This window comes from Aptenodytes patagonicus, chromosome 17, assembly GCF_965638725.1.
Source record: "Aptenodytes patagonicus chromosome 17, bAptPat1.pri.cur, whole genome shotgun sequence".
Classification (NCBI taxonomy): Eukaryota; Metazoa; Chordata; class Aves; order Sphenisciformes; family Spheniscidae; genus Aptenodytes; species Aptenodytes patagonicus.
In genome coordinates, this window is record NC_134965.1 from 3,748,777 (window position 1) to 3,772,457 (window position 23,681).

Here is a 23,681-nt window from a genome sequence, read left to right on the forward strand (position 1 = left end):
AAGGGAATGCTGATTGTAGTGTTATTTTCTATTACAGCCTGGGGGAGCCTCGAGGCAGAATGAGTTGTGCAGGGTGCAGCTATTATTTGGGCATGTTAACTGAAAGATGAATTGTGAAGAGCTCGTGTCAAATGGTGGCATGGGGCAGAGAAGCAAACTCAATCTGAGAAACAAGTCCCCACACAAGAAGCAAAGCTAGAAATTATATCGTACTACCATTTCCAGGAGAGAGAGCAAATTAAAAACCAAACAAAAAATCAGGGAAGCCTAAATTCAAGCCAAAACCAATCAACCCCACAAACCATTTAAAAAAAAAAAAAAAACCCAAAGCAAGGCGTCATGAGCATCAACGCAGGGGGCAAGCGCGCTGTTCTGCAGGCAGGGCAAGTGGGGGTCGATTACCCTGGTGTCCTCTAATTCTCTGAGGAGTTTTTCAGCCTGTGCCTTCTCAAACAGCAGGCTCTGCTCGAGCTCCCGTATTCGGGCATGCTCCAACTGCGTCTGAGTCTGGTCACACATAGGGAGAAAAGAAGAACAGTGGAGATGGGAAAAGGGGAAGGGAGAGAGAGAGAGAAAAAGAGGGAAAGAGAAGGCTGCAACATCATCTTCAGTGTACAAGACAAGGAAAGGCAGTTCACAACAGGAGGAGAATAAAGATCCAAACAAGCAAGAAAAAATCCAACCGAACAGAAAATGGTCACTAGGGGATTTTACATGGTACTTGTAGTGGCTATTCACAAGGAAATGGAATCTGTGGTGGGAAAACATCCCTCTGCATTAGAAAGCTGCTTCGCTCTTTTCCTGCATCAAGACTATACTGAAGACGCTTCCTAAAAAGCAAAGCTCCCACTGCTGCAGACCACCAGTACAAGACCCTTGCACCACATAAGAGAATGCAAAGACCTTGCAGTGGTTCTCCGCACCTCTCCTTGAGAAGAATCACAAGGTAGACTGAAAAGAGTTGGAAGTTCCCATCCTCTTTTTGCTCCGGAGACAGCTTGAACACTGCACTAGGTGGGGGGGGGAAAAAAGCAGGTCATACTGTACACGGTATGTGCTAAAACCAAAAACACACTGCACTGAAAGCAAATCAAAGAAATTTAGATACCAAACTGTTATATAAATCAGTGCTTTAGGTTTGAATAGGGCTGCTATGAATTTCAAAGTGATTTTTGCACACTAAGACTTTAACAGCCTTGTACACAAAACAGAACTATTTTTTGGTTCTGTTTTTGCTTTTTTGTTTTTTAAACAGATGAGTAAACTAAGCGCAAGAAGTTTATGTAACTTGTCAAATCCAGGGGCATTGACTCAGGGCACTGCTTCGGTGCCCTTCACTTTTAAAGCAGAGGTACCATATAGCTGCACTTGGTGGCAAACCTCAGGACTCTACAACAACCACTGTAATATCATGTAAAATTTCCCATAACTAAAAGAGGAGAGGAGACATGGGAAAATGCATGCAGACTCTGGCCTTCACCTTTTTTTTAGCTTACAAAACCAACATTTTCCTTTGAATTAAACTGGACCTACCAAAAAACAAACCAACCTGATCAGAACCTTTTTTTTTTTTTTTACACCCCCATTTTCTGCCCTGAGTTGGAGCTCCTCATGGTGCTTCCACAGCTGGAACTCATTTGCTATGAGAAGCTATCGCTGAAGTGATCTGGAGAATCCATTTCAATGAGGAGATATCTAAATCAAGCTGCAGTGAATTTAACAAAGCCTCTCCCGAACCTTTCTTCTATAAGCAGCTTGTGTCGGCTTGTAGTTATTTCTCTCTTGTTCAGGAAGTATCTTTTACAGATCTAATATTATTTATACAATAATTGTATCTGAAGTGATCACCTGAAGTGTTCACAACATAAACCTTTTGAATTTATGCTACTCTTCTTCTCGTGAAAGGTGTTACTCCAGTGCTCCTGCTGTAACTAAAGGCGGCAGTGAGGAAGAAGGGCCTGGCAAGGAAAACAGGGCTGTTGGGCATCTTTGAGCAATCTTTGAAAGCTGGAACAAGTTTTAGGGACTTTTCTGCCCTTTCCTACAACTAACCCAAATGTGCTTTATTGTGTACAAATGATGGAAACTGAAGTTTGTAAAAACCCATGTTTTCTCTTACGGCTTGAAAGGTATACATGTACTCATAGGTGGTCAAGATCGCAACTGCCAGATATATTCAGACTGCTCCATGTTTTATGTAGTCTATTTGACCCCTGAATGAGGAAAAAAGATGCTGTCTCAAAAACCCAAACATTATCAAAACCCCCAAATAATATCACTGAAGTGCTAAAGTTGGCTGAATGCATCCTAATAAGAAAAATAAAGAAATTTAATTTTGTACTGAGTGGCTTCTCCCGCTCAAAGATCCACATCTCAAGATGGAGCTCCAGGCTTGATTTTATTTACAGGGATAATTATTGCATTGACACTAATGAATTTTCCTCAATTTGCACTAGCTCAAAATCCCAAGTGAAACTTCAGCAACACAAACTTTTGGAATTACCTTAACTGGTGGCAGCGTGTCAGATATTGGCTACCTGAAGATGCTGACCTATTACAAAACTAATCTCTGAATCTCCCACAGAAACTCTCTCAAAGACTCCTGAGGTTGACACTCAAGTTCCCAGCCAAGCTTGCTCAGTCTAATCAATCCTGCTATTTTCCAAGTCTGGAAAAACACATGAAAATAGAGGAGAAAAATAATCGGGGAAGAAAGTTAGATCAACTGTTTTACAGTCCTTAAATATACCTTCACTTAAGATTCACATCAAGTCCTGTGTTATTTCTTATTTTATGCAAATTGGTTCGCCTAGCCAGTATGACTCAGAGCCTCGAATCCAAAGTTCTCCTGCACTTTGAGGAAGTTCAGGTCTGAATTTTAGACTTGCTTCTTGCTATTAGCCTTAAATTACTGTTTGCAAGTTACAAACTGACTTCCCACTGGTGTTCAACGTATGAGGCAGATTCCAGGAGATGAGCACGAGACAGTTCCTTGAAGAGGTTAATATTTCCTATAACAACACAGTCTTCCACCATAAAAAGCCTTTCTTAAAAGGTTTTGTTTTCCTGCAATTGCTTTTCACCTTCCAAAGCACTATAGCATCAGCATTGCCAACCAGGACCAAAAACGGGTTGAATTCACAACTACATTTCAAGGCTAAATCCACAGCTTCTCCTTCTTTATCAGAGGTCGAAAAACTGGACCCCTATCTCCAGGCTTCAGACACATTGATTTCTTTGGTCAAAGAGCTTCTAGGGATGCTGCTTGCCACGCTCAACACCTGAGAGTCCCAGCTTCGTTCAAAAACTACATGGTATTATGAGAAACACCATAGGATTTAGCCTAGCCTTCAGCAGAAACCCTAGATCCAGGGACCACAGAGGAGAGAATCTTTTCTTACCATCATGTCTGTTACTGGCTGTTAAGTGCAAGATAAACATTCTCCTCTGATTACTCAGAAGAGGGCTGTTGGCGTAAGAGGACTACGAGACCAGAGGAGGGGAGACAACTGTCGCTGGGTTTTGCTTTTGGTATTTGGGTGATTAATTGAGGTCTAGCTAGGGACGCAAAGGGCTGTGCTAGCAGCCACTGGTTGACTTCGTTGTGATTTTACATGAAGAGTATCAGGGACAACCATTTCCCAGGAAACATACTGCAACATGAAGGAGCACTTATCCCCCTGATTTCCAATGAGAGATTTTTTTCTTTAAGTGAATTACTTGCTTCTGGAAATCCTAACTGTCTCCACAACAAAGCAGGAAGGTGAGAATTAACTCCAGTGGGTCAATCATTCAGTCTGAGCATCCAAATTAGACAGGACAGAATGTGAAAACTGACCACAGCAAAAGCCCTCTGACAGTGTCTGACTGTCTGATGTTGGACCCACGGGGGAACATCCCAGTTCTCTGGATCGCAGGAAACCAAGCTGCTCCATGACTCTTCCCTAAGAAGTTATTCGGTCTTCTGTACAGACGAACATGGAAACGGGGACAGGACCCCGGCAGCCTGCAAGAAGCTTGGCCACATCCCCGCTGCAAAGCAACTCCTTCCCAGCCCAAATGAAAATCAGATCTATCCTCAGTTTGGGACCTGCAGTTATAGGAGCACTTACCATCTTGGTAAAATGTGGTGGCTTTTTTTTTTTAAAATGTATCTAAATATACCTGCTAGCTAACCCTGGTCCCACTGCCATTACTCCACAGCCAGGCTTAAATGCTTAAAGCTTACACAAGGACAATTCACTGCTCTCAAAGGGAGTGATGGATCAATCACCCTTCTCTAAAGCACTGGGGAAACCTATCATCTAAGCTCAGGAATCAAAAGAAACCTGATTTTGCACCCACACGCTAGGCAGAAATGGCACTTGCTGTCCTTTAGCAAAGGTCTGCTATCAGTGCATTGCTGATTGATACCCTGTCAAACACATTACTCTGCTTCAGCTTCTGGATAAAGGGGAGAGGTTTATGCCAAGAGGGTCAAAGCCATACCAACATACTCCATTGCCTAGTTTTCCCATTTTCCTGGACTTTTATTGATATGGCCGACAGTGAAGCACAGGAGCAGGTCCATTGACATTTCTGGCTGTTACTAACCTGGACTCTAGCTGAAGATAAGGGGAGGTCCCGATTTACACATGTAAAGCAGAGAGCCTTGCTTTCACAGAAATATTTTCTTTTCCTTTTTTTTGCCCCCACAGAAAAGCCTCCCACTCAAGGGCAAGCTCCCAACACCACTTCCAGTTTGCACAACACTCGCTGCAACAGCATCGCTCTGAGCAACAGCCCTTCCAAATGAAAGGGTATCCTAGTGTCAAACCCCACTCTCGTGGGCAGAGGACTCCACACGAGGGTACTGCAGGTCAAACAATACACGGCATTTCGGCTGGAATAGAATAGCATCCGACTGGGAGATTGTGCGTGCCAATTAGCTGCTAATAACAGGACACTGCAGGGACAGTGACTGAGCAGTCAAATAATTTCTACAGTGGAAAAACATATGTTGAAATGCATTCAGATACAGTCAGATTTTAGCATGGCTTGGCAACTCATGGCAACATTTAAAGCCAGGCTGGCTGCATGTGATTAATTCTAGGCAGCTCCCAGAGTTATTAGTCATTGGGCAACATACCAAAGAACAATCTTCACAGTTTATACCACGGTGTTCGCAGCAGGTCCAAAGCCATCAATAAAGATAATGTATTGTTTAGAGTTGAGAAAAAGGTGGCAGAAATTACTCAGGTGAGGCCACACATGCAATTTCAGGTTTTAACCCCACACTTTGGCAAGGGTGTTAGGAATTACCTCCAGATCCCCCTTCGTGATGGATTCTTCCTCCACACGGAACTGCAAGTCCTCCACTTTCCTGGGGAAGGAAAAAGACAAATAGCAATCAGTAACACCCAGATCAGCATGCCATTTCTAAGCAGCCATTGCACATGGGCCTCCCCTGCACAACCGAAGTCTGAGAGGAGAGGGACACAGACAAACTTTGTATACAAACAGCTCAGCAGAAGCTAAACAGCAAGACACATGGAGCAAGACAATTACTAAGCAAGCCTTCCTCATAGCAAACATTTGCCTTCTTGCAAGGTACACGCTCACAGACATGCTGTTTCTGCTGCACCACCTCTCAGCAAGCACAACTGCTGTGCACTGACACCGGGGATCCTGAAAACATGAAAGCCACAACCAGGTTTCACTGGTTTTCTTAGACCCTGTTATCCCGCAGCCGAGCACTGGGCAATTCCTGTGCAAAATGCACAGGGCCCATACAAAATACTCCAGGGGAATCAGAGCCTCTGCCTTCTTGGCAGAGGGCAGGCAATGCTTAATGTTTCTACAACGTGGAAATGGTGAGCTACCCTGGCAGAAAAGCCTTCACCAGAGACTGTATAGGCCAGTCACGCATAAATGCACATAAAAATCACATGCACAAACGCAGAAGTGCCTAAGACTCTTTCGCAAAGTCTGAAGAGAAAAATCCAGTAACGATACAAAATAATTCAATCTTCTGCTAAACTCAGTCCTCTTTCTTCTCTTTACTGATTTAAAAAAAAGGCAATAATGAGGATGTTGAGCTGGTAGCCAGATGTAAGGACTCTGATTCCGTTACAGACAAAAATAGCTGTGAGTGTACATATCTAACTTCATAAACAAACTTCCTTGTCTAAACCTCCTCTAATTAGAGGAGGCATCTGTTGATATTTAGGAAAGAACTCAGCTGTCTTGTGTTAAAGGGCCTCCTGGAGCTGGGAAAGTGAGCTGCCTACCAGGAAAACAGGGAGACTTGTGCACAAAAGAACAATTCGTCCTCAGGAGGGACATCATTCAATTGAAATCAACACTGTTTTCAGTTACTTAATACACAGAAATGGCTTTCTATTCCCACTGAAGAGCTTCATTATATATATGGAGCAATTGGACTCCAAGAATGCCAAGCAGATCTTCACTCTTATCCAGAGAGGAAATGTATACATCATCATATATACATGGATGGGGCCTCTGGGATGTGGGGAGATGATGAATCACACTACAGTAAGGCTGTCCAGTTTGACTTCCCTTCCTCAGAAGGAATGTCCTTAAGGTCATCACATCACAAATAGCGGGGAAGGCAATGGTCTTCAGCAAAGCCAGGTTGTACAGAAAGGTTAGGGGTCTGGGATGGCCCAACCTGCACAGTTCTGTTTATTATCCAGTATTGTTTTTATATCGCATCCTTAGCCAAGAATATCTGAAGGCAAGGCTTTGTCACTGTCTACACCCTTGCCATGAGTTAATCCCACCTTATCCTGGTTTTGGCTGGGATAGAGTTAATTTCCTTCCTAGTAGCTGGTACAGTGCTGTGTGTTGGATTTAGCATGAGAATAAAGTTGATAACACCGATGTTTTAGTTGTTGCTGAGCAGTGCTTACACTAGTCAAGGACTTTTCAGCTTCTCATGCCCTGACAGCGAGAAGCCGGGAGGGGGCACAGCCAGGACAGCTGACCCAAACTGGCCAAAGGGACATTCCATACCATGTCACATCATGCTCAGGATATAAACTGGGGAGAGTTGGCTGGGGGGCAGCAACTGCTGCTCAGGGACTGGCTGGGCATCAGTTGGTGGGTGGTGAGCAATTGCATCGTGCATCACTCGCTTTGTATATTCTTTTATCGTCATCATTATTATTATTATTATTTTCCCTTCCTTTTCTGTCCTATTAAACTGTCTTTATCTCAACCCACAAATTTTGTTTTTTTTCCCCCCGATTCTCTCCCCCATCCCACTGGGCACAGGGGGAGTGAGCGAACGGCTGTGTGGTGTTTAGCTGCCTGCTGGGTTAAACCACAACAGTCCTTTTGGCACCCAACATGGGGCACACAGGGTTGAGATAACAACAAGTCGCAGAAAGTGCTGAAGGAGAAGGTAAATCGAGTCAGTTTGCAGAGGTAAAAGCCATCCAGCTGGCTTTAGATATTGCGGATTGAGAAAAGTGGCCAGTGCTCTATCTCTATACTGACTCATGGATGGTGGCAAAGGCCCTGTGGGGGTGGTTGCAGCAATGGAAGCAGAGCAATTGGCAGCGCAGAGGCAAACCCATCTGGGCTGCCGCATTGTGGCAAGATATTGCTGCCCGGGTGGAGAACCTGGTTGTAAAAGTCCGTCACGTAGATGCTCACGTACCCAAGAGTCGGGCCACTGAAGAACATCAAAACAACCAGCAGGTGGATCAGGCTGCTAAGATTGAAGTGGCTCAGGTGGATCTGGACTGGCAACATAAGGGTGAATTACTTATAGCTCGGTGGGCCCATGACACCTCAGGTCACCAAGGAAGAGATGCAACATATAGATGGACTCGTGATCGAGGGGTGGACTTGACCATGGACACTATTGCGCAGGTTATCCATGAATGTGAAACATGTGCTGCAATCAAGCAAGCCAAGCGGTTAAAGCCTCTCTGGTATGGAGGACGATGGCTGAAATATAAATATGGGGAGGCCTGGCAGATCGATTATATCACACTCCCACAAACCCGCCAAGGCAAGTGCCACGTGCTTACAATGGTGGAGGCAACCAGTGGATGGCTGGAAACATATCCCATGTCCCATGCCACTGCCCGGAACACTATCCTGAGCCTTGAAAAGCAAGTCCTATGGCGACATGGCACCCCAGAAAGAATTGAGTCACACAACAGGACTCAACCTCTCCTACAAAGAAAGGCTGAGAGAGTTGGGGGTGTTCAGCCTAGAGAAGAGAAGGCTTCGGGGAGACCTTATTGCAGCCTATCAGTACTTAAAGGGGGCTTCTATAAAAGATGGGGACAAACTTTTTAGCAGGGCCTGTTGCGACAGGACAAGGGGGAATGGCTTTAAACTAAAGGGGGATAGATTAGACTAGATATAAGGAAATATATCCTTATATCACCACCCTCATGCTGAGGGTGGTGAAGCACTGGCACAGGTTGCCCAGAGAGGTGGTGGATGCCCCATCCCTGGAAACATTCAAGGTCAGGCTGGACGGGGCTCTGAGCAACCTGATCTAGCTGAAGATGTCCCTGTCCATGGCAGGGGGGTTGGGCTAGATGACCTTTAGAGGTCCCTTCCAACCCAAACTATTCTATGATTCTATTTCCAAAACAACCTCATAGACACCTGGGCCAAAGAGCACGGCATTGAGTGGGTGTATCGCATCCCCTATCATGCACCAGCCTCCGGGAAATTCAAACGGTACAATGGACTGTTGAAGACTACACTGAGAGTGATGGGTGGTGGGACATTCAAACGTTGAGACACACACATTTAGCAAAAGCCACCTGGTTAGTCAACTGCAGGGGATCTGCCAATCGCGCTGGCCCTGCCCAGTCAAAACCTTTACATACTGTAGAAGGGGATAGAGTCCCTGTAGTGCATGTAAAAAAATATGCTGGGGAAGACAGTCTGGGTTATTCCTGCCTCGGGCAAAGGCAAACCCTTCTGTGGGATTGCTTTTGCTCAAGGACCTGGGTGCACTTGGTGGATAATGTGGGAGGATAGGGAGGTCCGATGTGTTCCTCAAGGGGATTTGATTTTGAGTGAGAATAGTCAATGAATTAAATTGTATGATGTTAACTGCTATATAATACTGTATATCATCACTTCTATGGTGGCTATATGCCATAACAGCGGTATTACAGTAAGAATCACCTAGATTAATGAAGAATGAACTTTGCTCAATTTCATCAAAGTGCAGAGATGATAAAACCAGACAAGCGCAGCGATAATGGAACCAAAATTGGCTTCAGCACGCAACAATCCAACACCACACACCATCTCTCCTGCCCTGAAGGACTGTTATGACAGATGGAGCCCAAAGTCATGGACTAAATGAACTCAACGAACATTTTATAGGGACAGCCCATAGCCTGAGGGAATGGTATCTGTGTGTATATATCAAAAGACAGGAAAAGTGGTGGTGATTAACTGGAATGTATTGGAAAGTGTGGGACCTGGGCATGATGTAGATGGTATAGAATAAGGGGTGGATATTGTCCTGCTTTCGGCTGGGATAGAGTTAATTTTCTTCCTAGTAGCTGGTACAGTGCTGTGTGTTGGATTTAGGATGAGAATAATGCGATAACACACTGATGTTTTAGTTGTTGCTAAGCAGTGCTTACACTAGTTAGGACTTTTCAGCTTCTCATGCCCTGACAGCGAGAAGCTGGGAGGGGGCACAGCCAGGACAGCTGACCCAAACTGGCCAGAGGGATATTCCATACCACGTCACGTCATGCTCAGTATAGAAACTGGGGGGAGTTGGCCAGGGGGGCAGCGATCGCTGCTCAGGAACTGGCTGGGCATCAGTTGGTGGGTGGTGAGCAATCGCATCATGCATCACTTATTTTGTATATTCTATTATCATTATTATTATTATTTTCCTTTCCTTTTCTGTCCTGTTAAACTGTCTTTATCTCAACCCACAAATTTTACCTCCCCCCCCCAGTTCTCTCCCCCATCCCACTGGGGGGGACAGTGAGCAAACGGCTGCATGGTGTTTAGTTGCCTGCCGGGTTAAACCACAACACACCTTTACCAAGTAATTCCAGTTTACACAGTGACGTGGTTGAGTTTGGTCAGGGTATGAAATCCCAGAGTTACTGATCTGACTGGAGCCCTTCATTCCTTCAGGCTAATAATGCTGCTTCTCCCTGCTTTGTGTTGGGAACCAAACAACAGGGAAGATGGCTGGAAACCCTCAATAACTTCACTGCCCAGCAGGAGACCAAGACTATTTGGCCTTCTACGGGCAGTGGTAAATCAACTGTTGTCCACCATTGTATTGTCAGTGCAACATGTACCCTGGTCAAATACTCTTGGACATGCAAGCAGCCTGTCAAATATTTCTCAGGGTCATCACAGGAGTGCCAGCACTTAAGAGTCCTAATCAGGAATGGAAAATGATGGTCTCTTTTTTTTTCCTTAAGTGCTACATGCATTTGGCAGGAAAGTAGGTCCAATCATGAAACTCCTTTTGATGGCAAAACAGAGCTGCCCCTATCCCAAGTATGAGCTGTCCTGGCTGGCTGTTTGTCTTCTGCCTTTCAGTTGCATTGCAACAAGGGGGCAGGTTCAGCTAAGCATATTCAAAAAACCTGAGACTGCTCACATCACGGAAATGAGCTCACTGCAACCCCACCAAATGATATAGCATCGAGTCTCCTCTAAGAGCCATAAGACATAGGAACATACAAGACTAATTGGAAATACTTCACTGTTCAGTTGCGATTAGCAAATGGGGGCAGTCACTGTACTGGATACCCAACCCTCGACAAGAGTCACATCAGATGCGCAACTGCAGCAAAATTGTTCTAATCTTCCCGTTACCTGAAGCAGCACACCCCTTCCCTACATGCAGGCAGACCACAGTGGCCAGGAGAGGGGAACACAGCATATTTGAAGCACTGGAAGACATCCAAAGATGACTTTCCCAGTCACTTTCTTCTCCTTAGGTCCAATGAATGATGTTCTTGGGTAAGAGCCTCATCTCCCCCACACCCATCCACTCCTGCTTTACCTCTTCTCCTCTTCCAGCTGGTTCAACAGCTCAATCTTCTCCTTCTGCATCCCATCCACCAGGGCTCGTGCTCGCTGGAGGTTTCCTTCTGCCTCCGTGACGTACTGCAGCAAAAAAGAGCCCGAGCCACATAAGTTAACAATGTTTGAAGTATAAAGTTGTTTAAAAAAGGATCAGAACAAGGGAACAGAAGGTTTTGATGATCTGTCTCAGAGGCTGCTATGGTAAGAAGATAGATTTTTCAAAAAAGGCCAGTATGTAGGTATCAAAAAGAAAAAACCTGCTCAATTTCCAGCAGCTTGTAAATTTGATCCACGCTTCAGTGCCTCTCTGACTTGAGCCCTTTGGAGAGCCCAGCTCTCATGAAGAGTTAAGCACCCGAAGCCTGAACAGCTTTGAAAATCTGGTCTGAGGTTACCAGATGCAATTCAGCCCCGGTCATGAAGCAAGAAGTCATTTCAGACTTGCGTTAATTCATTTGTTACTGGTAATTACTGGAAAATACTATACACAAGGAAGATGTCAGTTCGTACTTGATTGGCCAATTTCTTCTGCAGTTCTGACAGGCAGGTGTGGCCCACCACACAATGATACACAGTGCCATCAATGCTCCCTAGTAGCTGACTGGGGTTTATAAACATAAGCAAGGAATTTAGGGCAACAGCAGTCATTGAAGAGCCACATGTTGATGAACAGCACAAACACAACTCCTCCTTTTAAGCATTCAAATGCATAAAACATCATTTGTAACAATGCTTGTGCAAAAAAGCTAGTATGATCAGTCTGTTTTCCTTACAGATCTCTCTACTTTATTAATGTGATAAAAGCCTCCCCTCTGGCAGGAAAGCAGTGACATATGAACTGAGCTGACGTTCTCAGCAGTGTCTGATAGCATCAAAAAACCACTGCAATGCAGTCACGGCCAAGGCCAGATTGGGTGGCTAAGGGGAACAAGTTTGCCCTCCACTTGCATTTCAGCATTTGAATGTATTGATCCACCAGACACAAACTATCTACTGCCCTTTTTCTGCTCCTGGCTTGAGGCAGAGAGAGCACATGCTCCACTGGCAGGAGTGGAGAAAGAGCCTCAGCTTAACCCACCATGCAGGAAGCTGTCTCCACATGAAAGGCAGAAATTCAGAGCCCAGGTTTCACATCAGGAAGCTATACACAGGTAATGTTATCATGATCCAAATCTTTCAGAGGATGCCAGATATTTGCGTGCTAGCGATAAAGCCACATCATCTCCTACCTGCTCATGCTGGGCCTTCATGATGGCAATCTCTTTCTCCACCTCACAGATGTGGCTGGTGGCTTTGGCAACCTCAGCCCGCTCCAGGTCACGCTCTGCCAGTAGCTGTTCAATGTGCTGCTGCTTCTCCTTTAGTGCCTCCTGGAGAGCTGTGGTGCCAGAGATTTTTCGGGCATATCGAGAAGAAGTCTCTGTGAGCTGGGGAAGAGCGTTCAAAAGAGACGGGGGTAAAGCTGTGTCCTTCCTAATCTAGAGTAGCTCAAAGTCCCCTGTTAAATCTGGAATGCAGCTCACCTACTGATCATTTATTAGGCTGCACAGAGCTGCAGTTCCAGCTCTGGACTCTCCGGGCCCTACAGGCAGGGTTAACAACTCTGCAAAACATCTGGACACTGCTTACAAGCTCAATAGCTCTGCTACACTGCACTGAAAGGACCATTTCCCAAAGGACAGGATGTGGGGTGGGAATTGGGTCAGGAAAGATTATCATGTATTGTATCATCTGCCTTCTTAAATATATTTTATTGATGACCTGCACCAGTGCAGTCCCAAACAGCGAGCTCAGCTGGGAGGACTGATCTCAACTGGAGACTGATATGGGCTAGTTGGATCCACTCCCAGTAATGGATGCTGCACCCTCGTCCCCAGCCAACATGACTGCAGGTGCTATGCAGCACACGCTATGGCAGAGTTAGAGCTTTTAATAATATTGCTGCCTGCCCTGGTGTCCGCCTTCTTGAGTACCTGCCAAAGCACAAGGCATGTGATCCAGGACAGTGTCACCCCTCCACAGTAAAACGCAGTCATTGCAGGAGCTTTTGCATACGTTCAACACAGCAGCACACTGCTACACAACCATGAAGGACAAGAAGCAATGGCAATTTTTGCAGGGATCCTGTACAAAACCTGCTCTTGACAGTGGAGCTTAGATTCACCCCATCGCAAATAGCACTTTGGGCTCTTTAACGGTCACAATTGCTCAGTGTCTGTTACGCCTCTCGTGTCCATGGAGGGAGACCTATCTGTAAGGTGGGTAACAGTATCCCACACTCCACTCCCCTCATCTCATTGATGGTGAAGGAGCAGCTGCCCCAGTGCAGCTGCTGAAACAAAACCCCAACCCTTCCACTCTGTCAAGCCGGGTCACAGTAGTAGTGGAGTGAGGCTGCACAGTCTCTGGAAAGAGCCACTTACCAGCCCGCTGCGGCTGGGCCTGCCCCCAACAGACGATGCCACTGAGCTGACGGAGCTGATGGAGGAGCTACTGGGGCTGTGGGTTAAGGCAGACACTCCCATGGCCATTCGTTTGCTCTTCTTTGCCTTGGCGGGGCTGGTTGATGGGAACCCAATCCGGATCACCTTGTGGATGGGAGCAAAGAGGCCAAACTTGGGAGGGCACTGAAAATACCTGTAATACAGAAGATGCACCAAGTCAAAAGCGGTAAGAGCATCCATCTCGCCCAAGCCTCACAGAATGGCACTGGCTAAGCAACATGCAACCCCGGCCCTCAGCTCATCTCTCGGTGCTTTGCTGTGACATTGTTTCCTGCATGCAAGAGGTTGGATTATTCTCCTTTCCTGCCACTTAAGAGTAGTGGACATCTCCATGTTTTCACTTGTGGTGCTTAAGCAGGGAAACCCAAGATAATTGCCACGCACTAGTTGCCGCACACTTGGATGAGATGCCAGGAAAGACCCATCTGGTAGCCTGGACAGCACAAAGATCTCGTACATGAACACAGCGAGAGCACAGGCACTCCTTCCTTACCGCAACAAACCAGCCTCCCCAAAACTCACGCGTGTTCTCTACCCTGCTTTGCAAGAAAGTCACGTAGCAAAGTGTGCCGAATAAAAAGATCTGAATCACACAGCTCTGTTTAAACGTTCCTCCCAAAACAGAAGGGGAAAATGGCAGCTCCTAACTTTGAAGCTAAAAATACCATTACAGCAAACCAGCAAACTCCAGTGTGTGCCATCTCCTCTGGGTGGCAGAGAAAGAGAAACTGGTTCCCATGCAAACAAACTTAGAAAGAAAAAAAGCACAAAAGAGGGAGGATCAGATAATTACGGTGCAAGCTCTTTTCCACAACTGCAGCGAGCCCGATGATTATGTCTCTCTGGAGCCCTCTTTCAGGTTACAAATGAGCCAAAACCCACAGTGTCAAACCTTGGAAATCCCTTCAGAGCTTGGGCTGACAGGCTCAAGCCAGGGTTTATCTGTTGCTGGCCAGCTGCACTGCAGCAAGTAAAATCAGATCATCCCCAGGCATCGCATCCCCTTGTTTCAAGGGAGTAGTCACCATAGAAAACTGTCTCCATTAAGAGTTCTTTCTCAAAGGCTTCGTAGCAAGGTTAGGGGAAAATACTGAGCCATACAATAGTCTGTCTTATGTTAACATAAAAAACAGGTCCTAACGAATAAATGACACAAATCCAGCTTTGCTAGCACAAGTCCTCTCTCTCCAGATGTGAGCAGCTGCTTCCCCAATTCCCTTTTATTTTTAAGTGCTGGCAGCCACACGGCTGTATCACAGGCAGACCTCTGTGTTCTTGGGAGGCCAGAGAACAGCCTAATCTCCAGCCAGATGAGAAAGTGATTCATTTTCAAGCATCTGCTCAAGCCCAATTTTTTCTATAACGATCTTTAAAAACAAAAACCAAGAACAACCCTCTACAACCCAAAATCACTTAAGCCCCCTCTGCTTGCTGCCAACACAGGTTCTTGGGTTTGGAAAACCAGCCATACCGCAGGCTGACCTTGCTGTGGAACAGAGACCCAAGGAAGAAAATCCGTCTGACCTCCTGCCAGCCAGCCAAAACCCTGCACAGCATCATATTCTCAAACTGAAGTAGGCACAGGCGGACCAACAGCCCCTTCCACAGGGCTAAGCATGGACTGGTACTTGTGGCTGTACAACAATGCCAAAGGCTAAGTCCCTCAAAACCCCCCTGACAGCTCTTAGCAAGTCCAAACTTGCACTCTGATCACTCTGTGTCTGCTCATTTTCTTTTAGTCTAGACTGGAAGTGGTTGCAACTAACTTTTATAGTTCAGAAGCAGGAATTGGGTCCAGAACACTTGGCAGAAGGAAAAAAAAAAAAAAAATCTGCTTGAAAACCAAGAGCTGCCCTCACTGAGTGCTAAGGAGCCCTAAACCCACATTACAAAAAAAACAGGGAAGAAAAGTGGCACTGTGATGGCAGTGCAAACTGCAGGTGGGAAACAGCACAGGAAATTTTGAAATAGATAAAAAAACCCCTTCAGTGTCCAAGGCCTGTAGCTGACATGTTTCAGACTATGCGAAAGCAAAGGCATGAGCAGTTTAGTGGGCAGACTCCCATAGGAACAGGGGCAGAGAAGGAAGAACAGTAAAATAAGCAAGTAAAGGTTAATATACTGGAGATGAGTAAGTGGAACTTGCTTGGCTTTGTGGATAAGAAAGCAAAAAAACCACACCAGCACCTCTCTAGTCTCCTATACAGACAGGAAAGCAGATGCAGCAAACCCCACCGTGTCTCAGCAGCATCCATCTGATGTACGGAGAGGGGCTCACCACAGTGATACCCTGTCCTCTCTACCACAGCCTGCAGGCAGTCTCCACCAGAGAACCACGAGCCGCTCGGGAAACCCTGGCCCTTCATCCTTCCCTTGATGCACATCCAGACCTGGATGCCCTTCCTGAACCTGCAGGAGAATCAGCGCGACCCTCCTCAAATTTCAGCTGGTTCACCACTGACTCAACTGGAGAACCCACGGCAGCAAAGATGGTGACAGTCCTTTTCTCGCTCATTTGCCCACGCGTTTGCTGTCCTACTTCCACCAGCCTTCGCTGTCTTGAGTTGGCCCTTTGGACCTGACTCTCCTGCTGTAGCAGACGGCTACTGCAGCAGCGAGCGCTGGTCTCGGGCAGCCAGGCCAAGGATGCTCACTAGATGGCAACCACCACCAAAGCAGAGAGACTCCAAAGTCCTGAGCAGTCTCTGCCCAGACTGATTCTGGCAGGACAAGCTGAGGGCAGCATCAGGAACCCCATGTGGCGGTGGCAAACATAGGGAAGACTGTCTGAGGGGTGCCTGCATGCACCGAGAGAGTTAGTTTTACTATGTTGGCTTCTCCAAAACACTGCTGTTGAAATCGGCACATACTATAAGAAAATCAGAAGGTTGGATGAAGACTCAACGGATGAACAGGGACAAATTCAGCTGCAAACCTGCAGCTGAATCCTTAGTAGACAGAGAGCCCTTCAGCTGGAGAGTCCGCATGTACCACTGTTGTATCAGCTAGTATCCATTATTGCGAGAAGATCTGCAAAATCACCTTGGATGCAAGGGGCAGGGATGCCTTACAGACTTCCCCCGATCTCCCTTGTTTAATCCAAACCTCTTAATTCACTCCCGATCCCTGCTGTGGCACTCAATTTTTCCTGCTCTTGATAAAGTGTGAAACAAAGGAGAAGCCTTGAAGACAGGGTACACACCATAGCAACCTCGGCCAAGACGTAGCAGTTTCAGAAGATAGATGACTTCCAAAAGTTGGATTTTCAAAACACAGCAACAGAGGTGTGAGGACAAGAGGCAGAGGGAGCACCTCACATCTGCCTTCCACACCTTCCACATGCAGAGAGACAATAAATACTTTCTGAGCAACCTGAAGATTAAGCTTAGAGATGAGGGACTTGGATTCACTCCATGACTTATTCTCTATCATCCTGGTTCTTTTCTTTTGAGAACAGGCTGGAACTCAGCCATCTGCTGCCAATCATTTACTGTTTTCTTGTCCTGACATTGAACAAGGCAACGTTTCTCTTATTTTAAATGAAAACACATGGCTGCAAGACAGAACGAGGCTGACCCAACACAAGAAACCTTTATTACAGAATCTGATACCTAACAAGGGAGGAACTCTCAGCTCCTCAGTTTCAAAGCTAAATCTCACCTCTAATGCAAGATTCCCTCAAGAAGTGCCAAGAAATCAACAGTATTTCCCACTAAAGGAACTTGTGAAGGACAAGAAATCTGTTCCACCTGTATTTGAAGCAGGGTCAAAGTTCTGCTTTATAACTCAGATTCGAACGTCCCCAAGCTCAAGATCTGAGGCTGGGGGTCATTCTCTTCTCCAATTTCCACGTGAACAGAAACAGCTTCCCAGCAAGCCTGCGAGATGCCCCTGCCTAGCTTTATAGATACTAACAAGGGCTTTTTTGAAAAGAAAATAGTAGAGGTACCTATTGATCTTACCACCTCTGACTCCATCAGCAGACAGCTGTCATACTACAGAATTACTACAAGGACAGAAAACAACCACCAATTGTTCTTTCAGTTCTCTGGAAATTTGTCCCCAGAAAGAACAACATTAAGCTGAGGAAAAAAGAGAGTCAAATCTTTATCTTCTTTAGTTCTGACAGGGTGAATTATAGCATAAGAAGCAAATTTATGAAGGGAATGTGTGGTAAAAAGGCAGAGCTAATACAATCACAGAATCAATTTCTAGCAAAAACGAAATCCCACTGTAAGTTACCTTCTATCCCTACTCTCTCCTGTTTCCTGAAGCCACTCAGGTTACTTCTTTACAGACCTTATCTGATCCTGCTTTAACATGCTCCAGTGATGAGGTTTCTATTGATCTCCCCGCAAAGATATCCCAAAGCTTAAAAACCTCAAAACTGGACTCTTCCTCCCAACCCACAATGTCCAACCAAACACAGCCGCACACATCCCTGAGTCTTCCTCCCGGGTCCAAATGGCATTTGGCCCCCAGCCACCCTAGGAGGTGTGTAGAACCCTACACGCCCCGGGCTGGGTTTGAGAACGCACAGTACCTTGTACCAGCAACTGCCCCGTCGTTCTTCCCCAGGGGTTCATCCAGCTCCACACCACACCACTCTCCTTTGGCAAAATCCGTCTCTCCCACGTAGCGCACAACTCCTGTCTTTGTCCCACCAACCTGTTGGAGATAAGATGCCGAGTGTTAGAGTCAGCAGCACTGGCACTGCCACAGGGGACTAAAGCTGGGACAGCTATGGAGAGAGGAGGGGGGGAAGACATCATCGGTATTTTCTGTTTCAGATCTAATGAAACCAGAACAGATAGTTTTCATACCAAGTTCTCCTAGCACTAAAGATGTCTCTTCAATAACTACAAGGAGGTTGACAAACTCCCACTTTTGGACCTGCCTGCCTGGAAGATGTCAGGACAAATACAGCGAAAACATATTTTAAGGCATCAACTAATTGCACAAAGTTACCTTGTGAGGCCATGAAGGGGTCTAAGCCCCCCAAGCACAGCTCATACCTGCCTTCTGTAAAGAACGAAGATCTGCACTAACGGGGTTTCAGTTCTGTGTTCTTTCAGCCGGCAGTTCTGAGCAATACTGGGACAGGACATCAAAGCGACAAGCTCAGCCAGCTCTTCAGCTTGTCTCCACGCAGGGTTTGCTAGTACGTAACGAACAGCTCTCCCAGCAAAATTCTCAAAATAGAGGCGTTTTGTACAGAAAAAACCTCTGCTTTTACCTACACCTTCTACATCAATTCACGGCGCTAGCGTGCTGCATGGGAAAGGGTCTCATCTCACTGCTAGGCTTCCACTAGCACGGATTTTTTTCCCTCCGTGGAGAAATAAATATAAATCACACCTTTTGCTCCCGTATGTACACTCACTGTTTTCAGCGTGCTGAGTAGTCTCTAGTCAGGAATGTACGAAGCTGTGTTTTGATCGCTGCAATGACAGCGCATTTCACTGAGCAGCAGCTGCCTCTGTCTTTGCACTGGCAGCTCCTACAGGTTTGCTTAGATACTTGGGCAGAGAAGAGAAAGATGGAAGAGCAGGAGGGATCTTCTAAAGGTTTGTACTTCAAGCAAATCAGCATATGATTTAAACCTTTTTTAGCCTATCCCTGCTAAAGCCTAGGTTCAAAGAAGAAAGCTTAAAAAAATAAGTTGAAAATTAAATTTGCAGCTTTATCTTGAATGACTGGTGGTTATTAATTTTCTTAATATTAAATTTTACATAAAAGGGTATCAACAGAGTAATATTCTCGTACAGAAAACAGTAATAGTCAAATGCAGAAGTCTCCAGTTTTGTCTATTCCTGGGTAGGGATGTTACAGATTTACCAATTCTGAATCCCTAAAAATTCTGAAAATTACTTATGCAAAGGAGAAAGAGTTTTGCCAGCCTAAAAATAACTGCACCTGAATGGACTGGAGAACACAGCTCTGAAGTCTGGGTCCTACCTCAAGTCCTGGGAGGCTGCGCTGCAGCATGCAGCTTGAGCCGTCTTCTGTAATTTCTCTCACTATTCAAAGTGCTGCTTATGGAAAAACCTTTGTTGATGTTGTTCTCTTTGCTATAGGAAGGAGGAAAATATTTGCCAGCAGGAAAAGTATCACAAGAAAGCTTTGTGGTCCTACATTGTGTCCAGGAGTAAAAAGATGATTCAGTTTCAGTATTAGGTACTTGGCAAGTTACAGAGTTGAACAGTTGCAGTAAAATTATTCACCTATCACTCACAGTCAAACAGCAGTCCCCTTTTTGATTTATTTGAGTTTATACAGACTTAGCCTCTTAATATTAATACAATGATTTAATGCCATTCTAATACATTTCTTTAGCTGCAAGTTGAACTCAATATAGGTGTAATTCATCTTCATGTCATTTATAGTAACTTACCATTGCTGGTAAGCTCCCTCAATTTTATTTTTATTGAGTTTTAACTACAGATATTGAGCCACATTTCCTTTACCAAGCCACATGATCCCAACCCCACAGAGCCTCATGTAAACACCTTAAAAACCTGATGAGCTCCCTCCATCAGCGTGACTCTTACCATGCTATTCTGGGCACCTACTAGAGGGCCACATTCCTCCGTCCACACAAACAGGACCGCTCAGTTACGTCCCCATAGATATTACTTATTTTGAGAAAGCTGTTTCCAAACAGGAGAGAAAAATAACTAGCCCTATTGACTTAATACACACATTATCTAATTATGCCAATACCAAAACTGCGCAGTAAGAGAGCAGGTCACATTCCTACCCGAAAGCCATACATCAGTGAAGATGCTAAGTGCAGATCAGGTCCAACGCTCCCCGAAACGGCAATGTGATTCTCTGCTTCCAAAGCAATGTATTTTATTTTCTCTTTCAAGCATTAATTATTCTGCCATCTTTTCTATGAAATACACCCTCGCCATACAGCATTTATCTTCTCCCCCAAGCCAGAGCGGACACATCTGCTCCCCAGCAGCCTGGGCTCCCCGCATCCCGACAGCGCTGGCAGTACAGTCAGAAGCCAGTATCAGGCTGTCACACTCACATGCCAGCGCTCGACCCTCTTGTTGAACTTCCCATCTTTTGGCAGGCACACAGAAACTCTTATGGATGGAGAGCCTAGAAAATTCATCCAACTCAGATGTGCAGATTTATTCATCCCTGATAACCTGCTAATGCTGCTAAAATAAATAATGCTTTTTGGAAAAATGCAGCTGGCAGGTCATATCAGCGCACAAAACAGCCTCATCAAAACAGAAGCGTTTGTTTCTATCAGACCCTTCAATAAATCAGAGGTATCACCTTGGAAGGAGGATAAAAGGCAGCTTGTGAAAGCCAGGGAGGTTAGCAATTGCACAGCATAACTCATGGTAGCTCACAGCCGCCCCTTCTGCCCATGCCTAGCTTTGATACCATGCCCCACAGCCCGGGCGTGAAAGACAGCTGAGCTGGGTGGCTCCTACTGCACTAACACGACTGCCATCATCACGCTAGAGACCAGATGATTTCCATCCCACGAACATCTCAGCCTGCCATTAGCATCAGTGCCACCCTGAGCCATGAGTTTCTCTACGGAAAACTTGTCTGCATCTCTCAGCCCGGCACATTGATCAGAGCCACAACCACACCTTCAGCTTGCCGAGTGTCCGGAGTTAAGCAAAGACAAACTGGACAGGGCAACCCATCTCTTTGCTAAAGCACGAGACAGCACAGAGTTAACAGGGCTGCCAGCGAGCTCAGCTACACCCCGGCAGTTCAGACGTGCCACGGCTTTTATAGTTGACAAGTTTCGTTCAGAACTGAACAAAACTCCCAAAGCTTTTCTGAGAAGCCGTTAATAGTTACCTCACCAAAACTATTACTGAGATTATTCATGCCCAAGAGAATGGGATTTTACCAAATGTAAAATGTTACTGGTTTTAGTTGGTTTTGGAAAAAAACCACAACAACCCAAAACCAAAAAGCAGCTCAAAATAGCTCTTTCATGAAACTCCAAAAACCAGAAACAATACTGACACAGTGATATAGGATTTTTTGTTTTGGAGGGTATTTTGACTAGCATCAACGTTCCAAGTTTCTCGGCTTCAGGTAAAAACCACTTATGATTAACTTTACACAAGCTCATGGTGGTCCACCCTCTCCAGCTGGATTCAAGCAGCCTCAGAGCCACACGCCTCTGATCTCTTGGGAAGTTCAGCTCCAGACTGAAGTTCTCTGCCTCAGCTCCGATGCCTTTTTCATGCCTTTGACTAAAGACCATCTTCCTGACCTGGCCTTTCCTCAACAAAAGATCTCCAATAGTCTCAAGAGACAGTCTTGGGCTTGACCTTCACAACAAAATGAAGCCAGGAATATTTAACAGGTCTGTGTCCTAACTGGTGAGTCAGAAGAGCAACGTGCACTCATAGAAGAAGAACATCCACACGCCTTCCCTGCTAACTACAGTATCACTGACATGTTTTACTATGGTTTTCTCATCAAAATGACAAAATTGGATCCAGACCAGTATCCCAGGGCTGAAAAGACAGTGATGGTAATCCTTCCAGACACTGTCTTCATCAGAGCTGCTAGCATACCATTTAAACAATTTACCAAATTAGCACCAGGCCATATCTCAATCTGGCTGCTGCAAGTCAGACTCCCTCCAACCTGCATCTTGCTCTTTTCCCCTTATGTCCTCCCTGCCCGCCCCACAGCAGTTTCTTGCTCTCAACAAGAACCTCTTAACAGCTGTCCTCAACCCAGGGCCTGTGGGCAATGCATTGCTTGCAATACACTCCAGTACTGCTCAGGGAGAGACAAAAAATAAAATTCTAAGTGTCATTCAGGCCAACAGGAACCATTCCCCACCATGTCATGCACGGTTTCAGGGGTCAGCAATGGCTGTAGACGCCTGCTTGAGCATATCCCCAGGCAGAAACCACGGAGATGATGCTGTGCTGTCTGCTTAAAATTCTAATTTACTCATCTAAATTTATTTTCTCAGCTGCTTTCCAAAGCATTTCCACAAGACAGTGCTGCTGACCAGAGGGTCAAGGTGGGAACAATAAGTGCCCAAGTACAGCACGCCGACATGCCTCCTCTGCAGGGTTCCCGTGTCTCATGCTGGGTCCTGGCAGAGCTGTGAAACTCTCCTACTGCTCACCTGTGGGAAGAGAAGGGAAGGGGACAGGAGGGAAAGGGCAGACACAGGACAGTTTCTTTACTCTGAGGACCTTCAACTACTTTTAATGTGCCGCACATAAGCTTACTCTACACTGTTACTAGACGATACTAACAAGAAATTGGAGCTCACCTCTACTGGACAAGTGCTGCTTGCTCCAGTTTGAGCTGTAGCTACGGGCTATATCCAGCGTGTAAACTGAAGCAGCCATCCTTTCCCTTGGAGGAAAAAAAAAAAAAGGGTTTTCTTCCCCCCCTACGCTCATCCACCCAGACAAGGAGCCTATTTCCACCCAAGCTGAGAGAGGTAGAAGCTGTGTTTTCCCACCACACATAATTTAGCTCTTCCAAGCATTGATGGCAGAAGATTATTGTACAAGACTTGATTTACAGAGGGTGCTTTTCGCAGCAGCATGGGAGTGTGAAATATCATGAAATAATGATCTGTAAGTACAAAGGGGTAAATGCACGTACCTATGGGAAATGCATGCCATCACTTACTGGGGCTGTGTCCCAGCTGACAGCCAGGGACAGCGTTCAGCAAGCTAGGGGTAAGGTGGAGATCTGGCTTGTGGTCAGGTTTGTCTGTAAATACTACTTACTTCAGGTGGCATCCGACCATCAGCAGTTTCATCTGACCAGATAATCACTATGGTGTCTGTGAATGCCAGAACTGGCTTTTAGGGTGAGGGGAAAAAGAGCTAGCCAGGAATTACAAGACAGTCGTCCCTATGTGAAGTTACAGGAATTTTTATAGTTTCTTTTAATTCAACCACTTATCTTTGTGCCTTCCCATCCCCACAGCACAAGTCAGCGTTGCACAGGGACGGGTCTGACAGCACTGCTGATGCAAGACATTTGCGCACATTTATCTTCCAGGCACCAGTGAGAAAATAATGTCCTAGGGATGTGGTGTAAGAGGAAAGCCTAGAATTACAGCATCCCCTCCTGAGGCTGTCTCTGGCACAA

The 23,681-nt window shown here is 45.8% G+C and overlaps 1 protein-coding gene across 4 annotated transcripts in view; it reads right to left on the minus strand.

The window, feature by feature from the left end:
- The window catches only part of CLIP2 (CAP-Gly domain containing linker protein 2), an 84,625-nt gene that overhangs the window by 17,092 nt on the left and 43,852 nt on the right, over positions 1-23,681 (minus strand). For 3 of the 4 annotated variants that reach the window (XM_076354359.1, XM_076354360.1, XM_076354361.1), the window contains exons 4-9: positions 18,100-18,224; positions 13,476-13,689; positions 12,282-12,479; positions 11,030-11,133; positions 5,302-5,362; positions 403-507 (exon numbers count right to left, since the gene is read on the minus strand). In XM_076354359.1, the coding sequence (XP_076210474.1) occupies positions 403-507; positions 5,302-5,362; positions 11,030-11,133; positions 12,282-12,479; positions 13,476-13,689; positions 18,100-18,224 (807 nt within the window). The remainder of the gene's footprint in view (positions 1-402; positions 508-5,301; positions 5,363-11,029; positions 11,134-12,281; positions 12,480-13,475; positions 13,690-18,099; positions 18,225-23,681) is intronic. The other variant, XM_076354362.1, reaches the window with a different exon arrangement.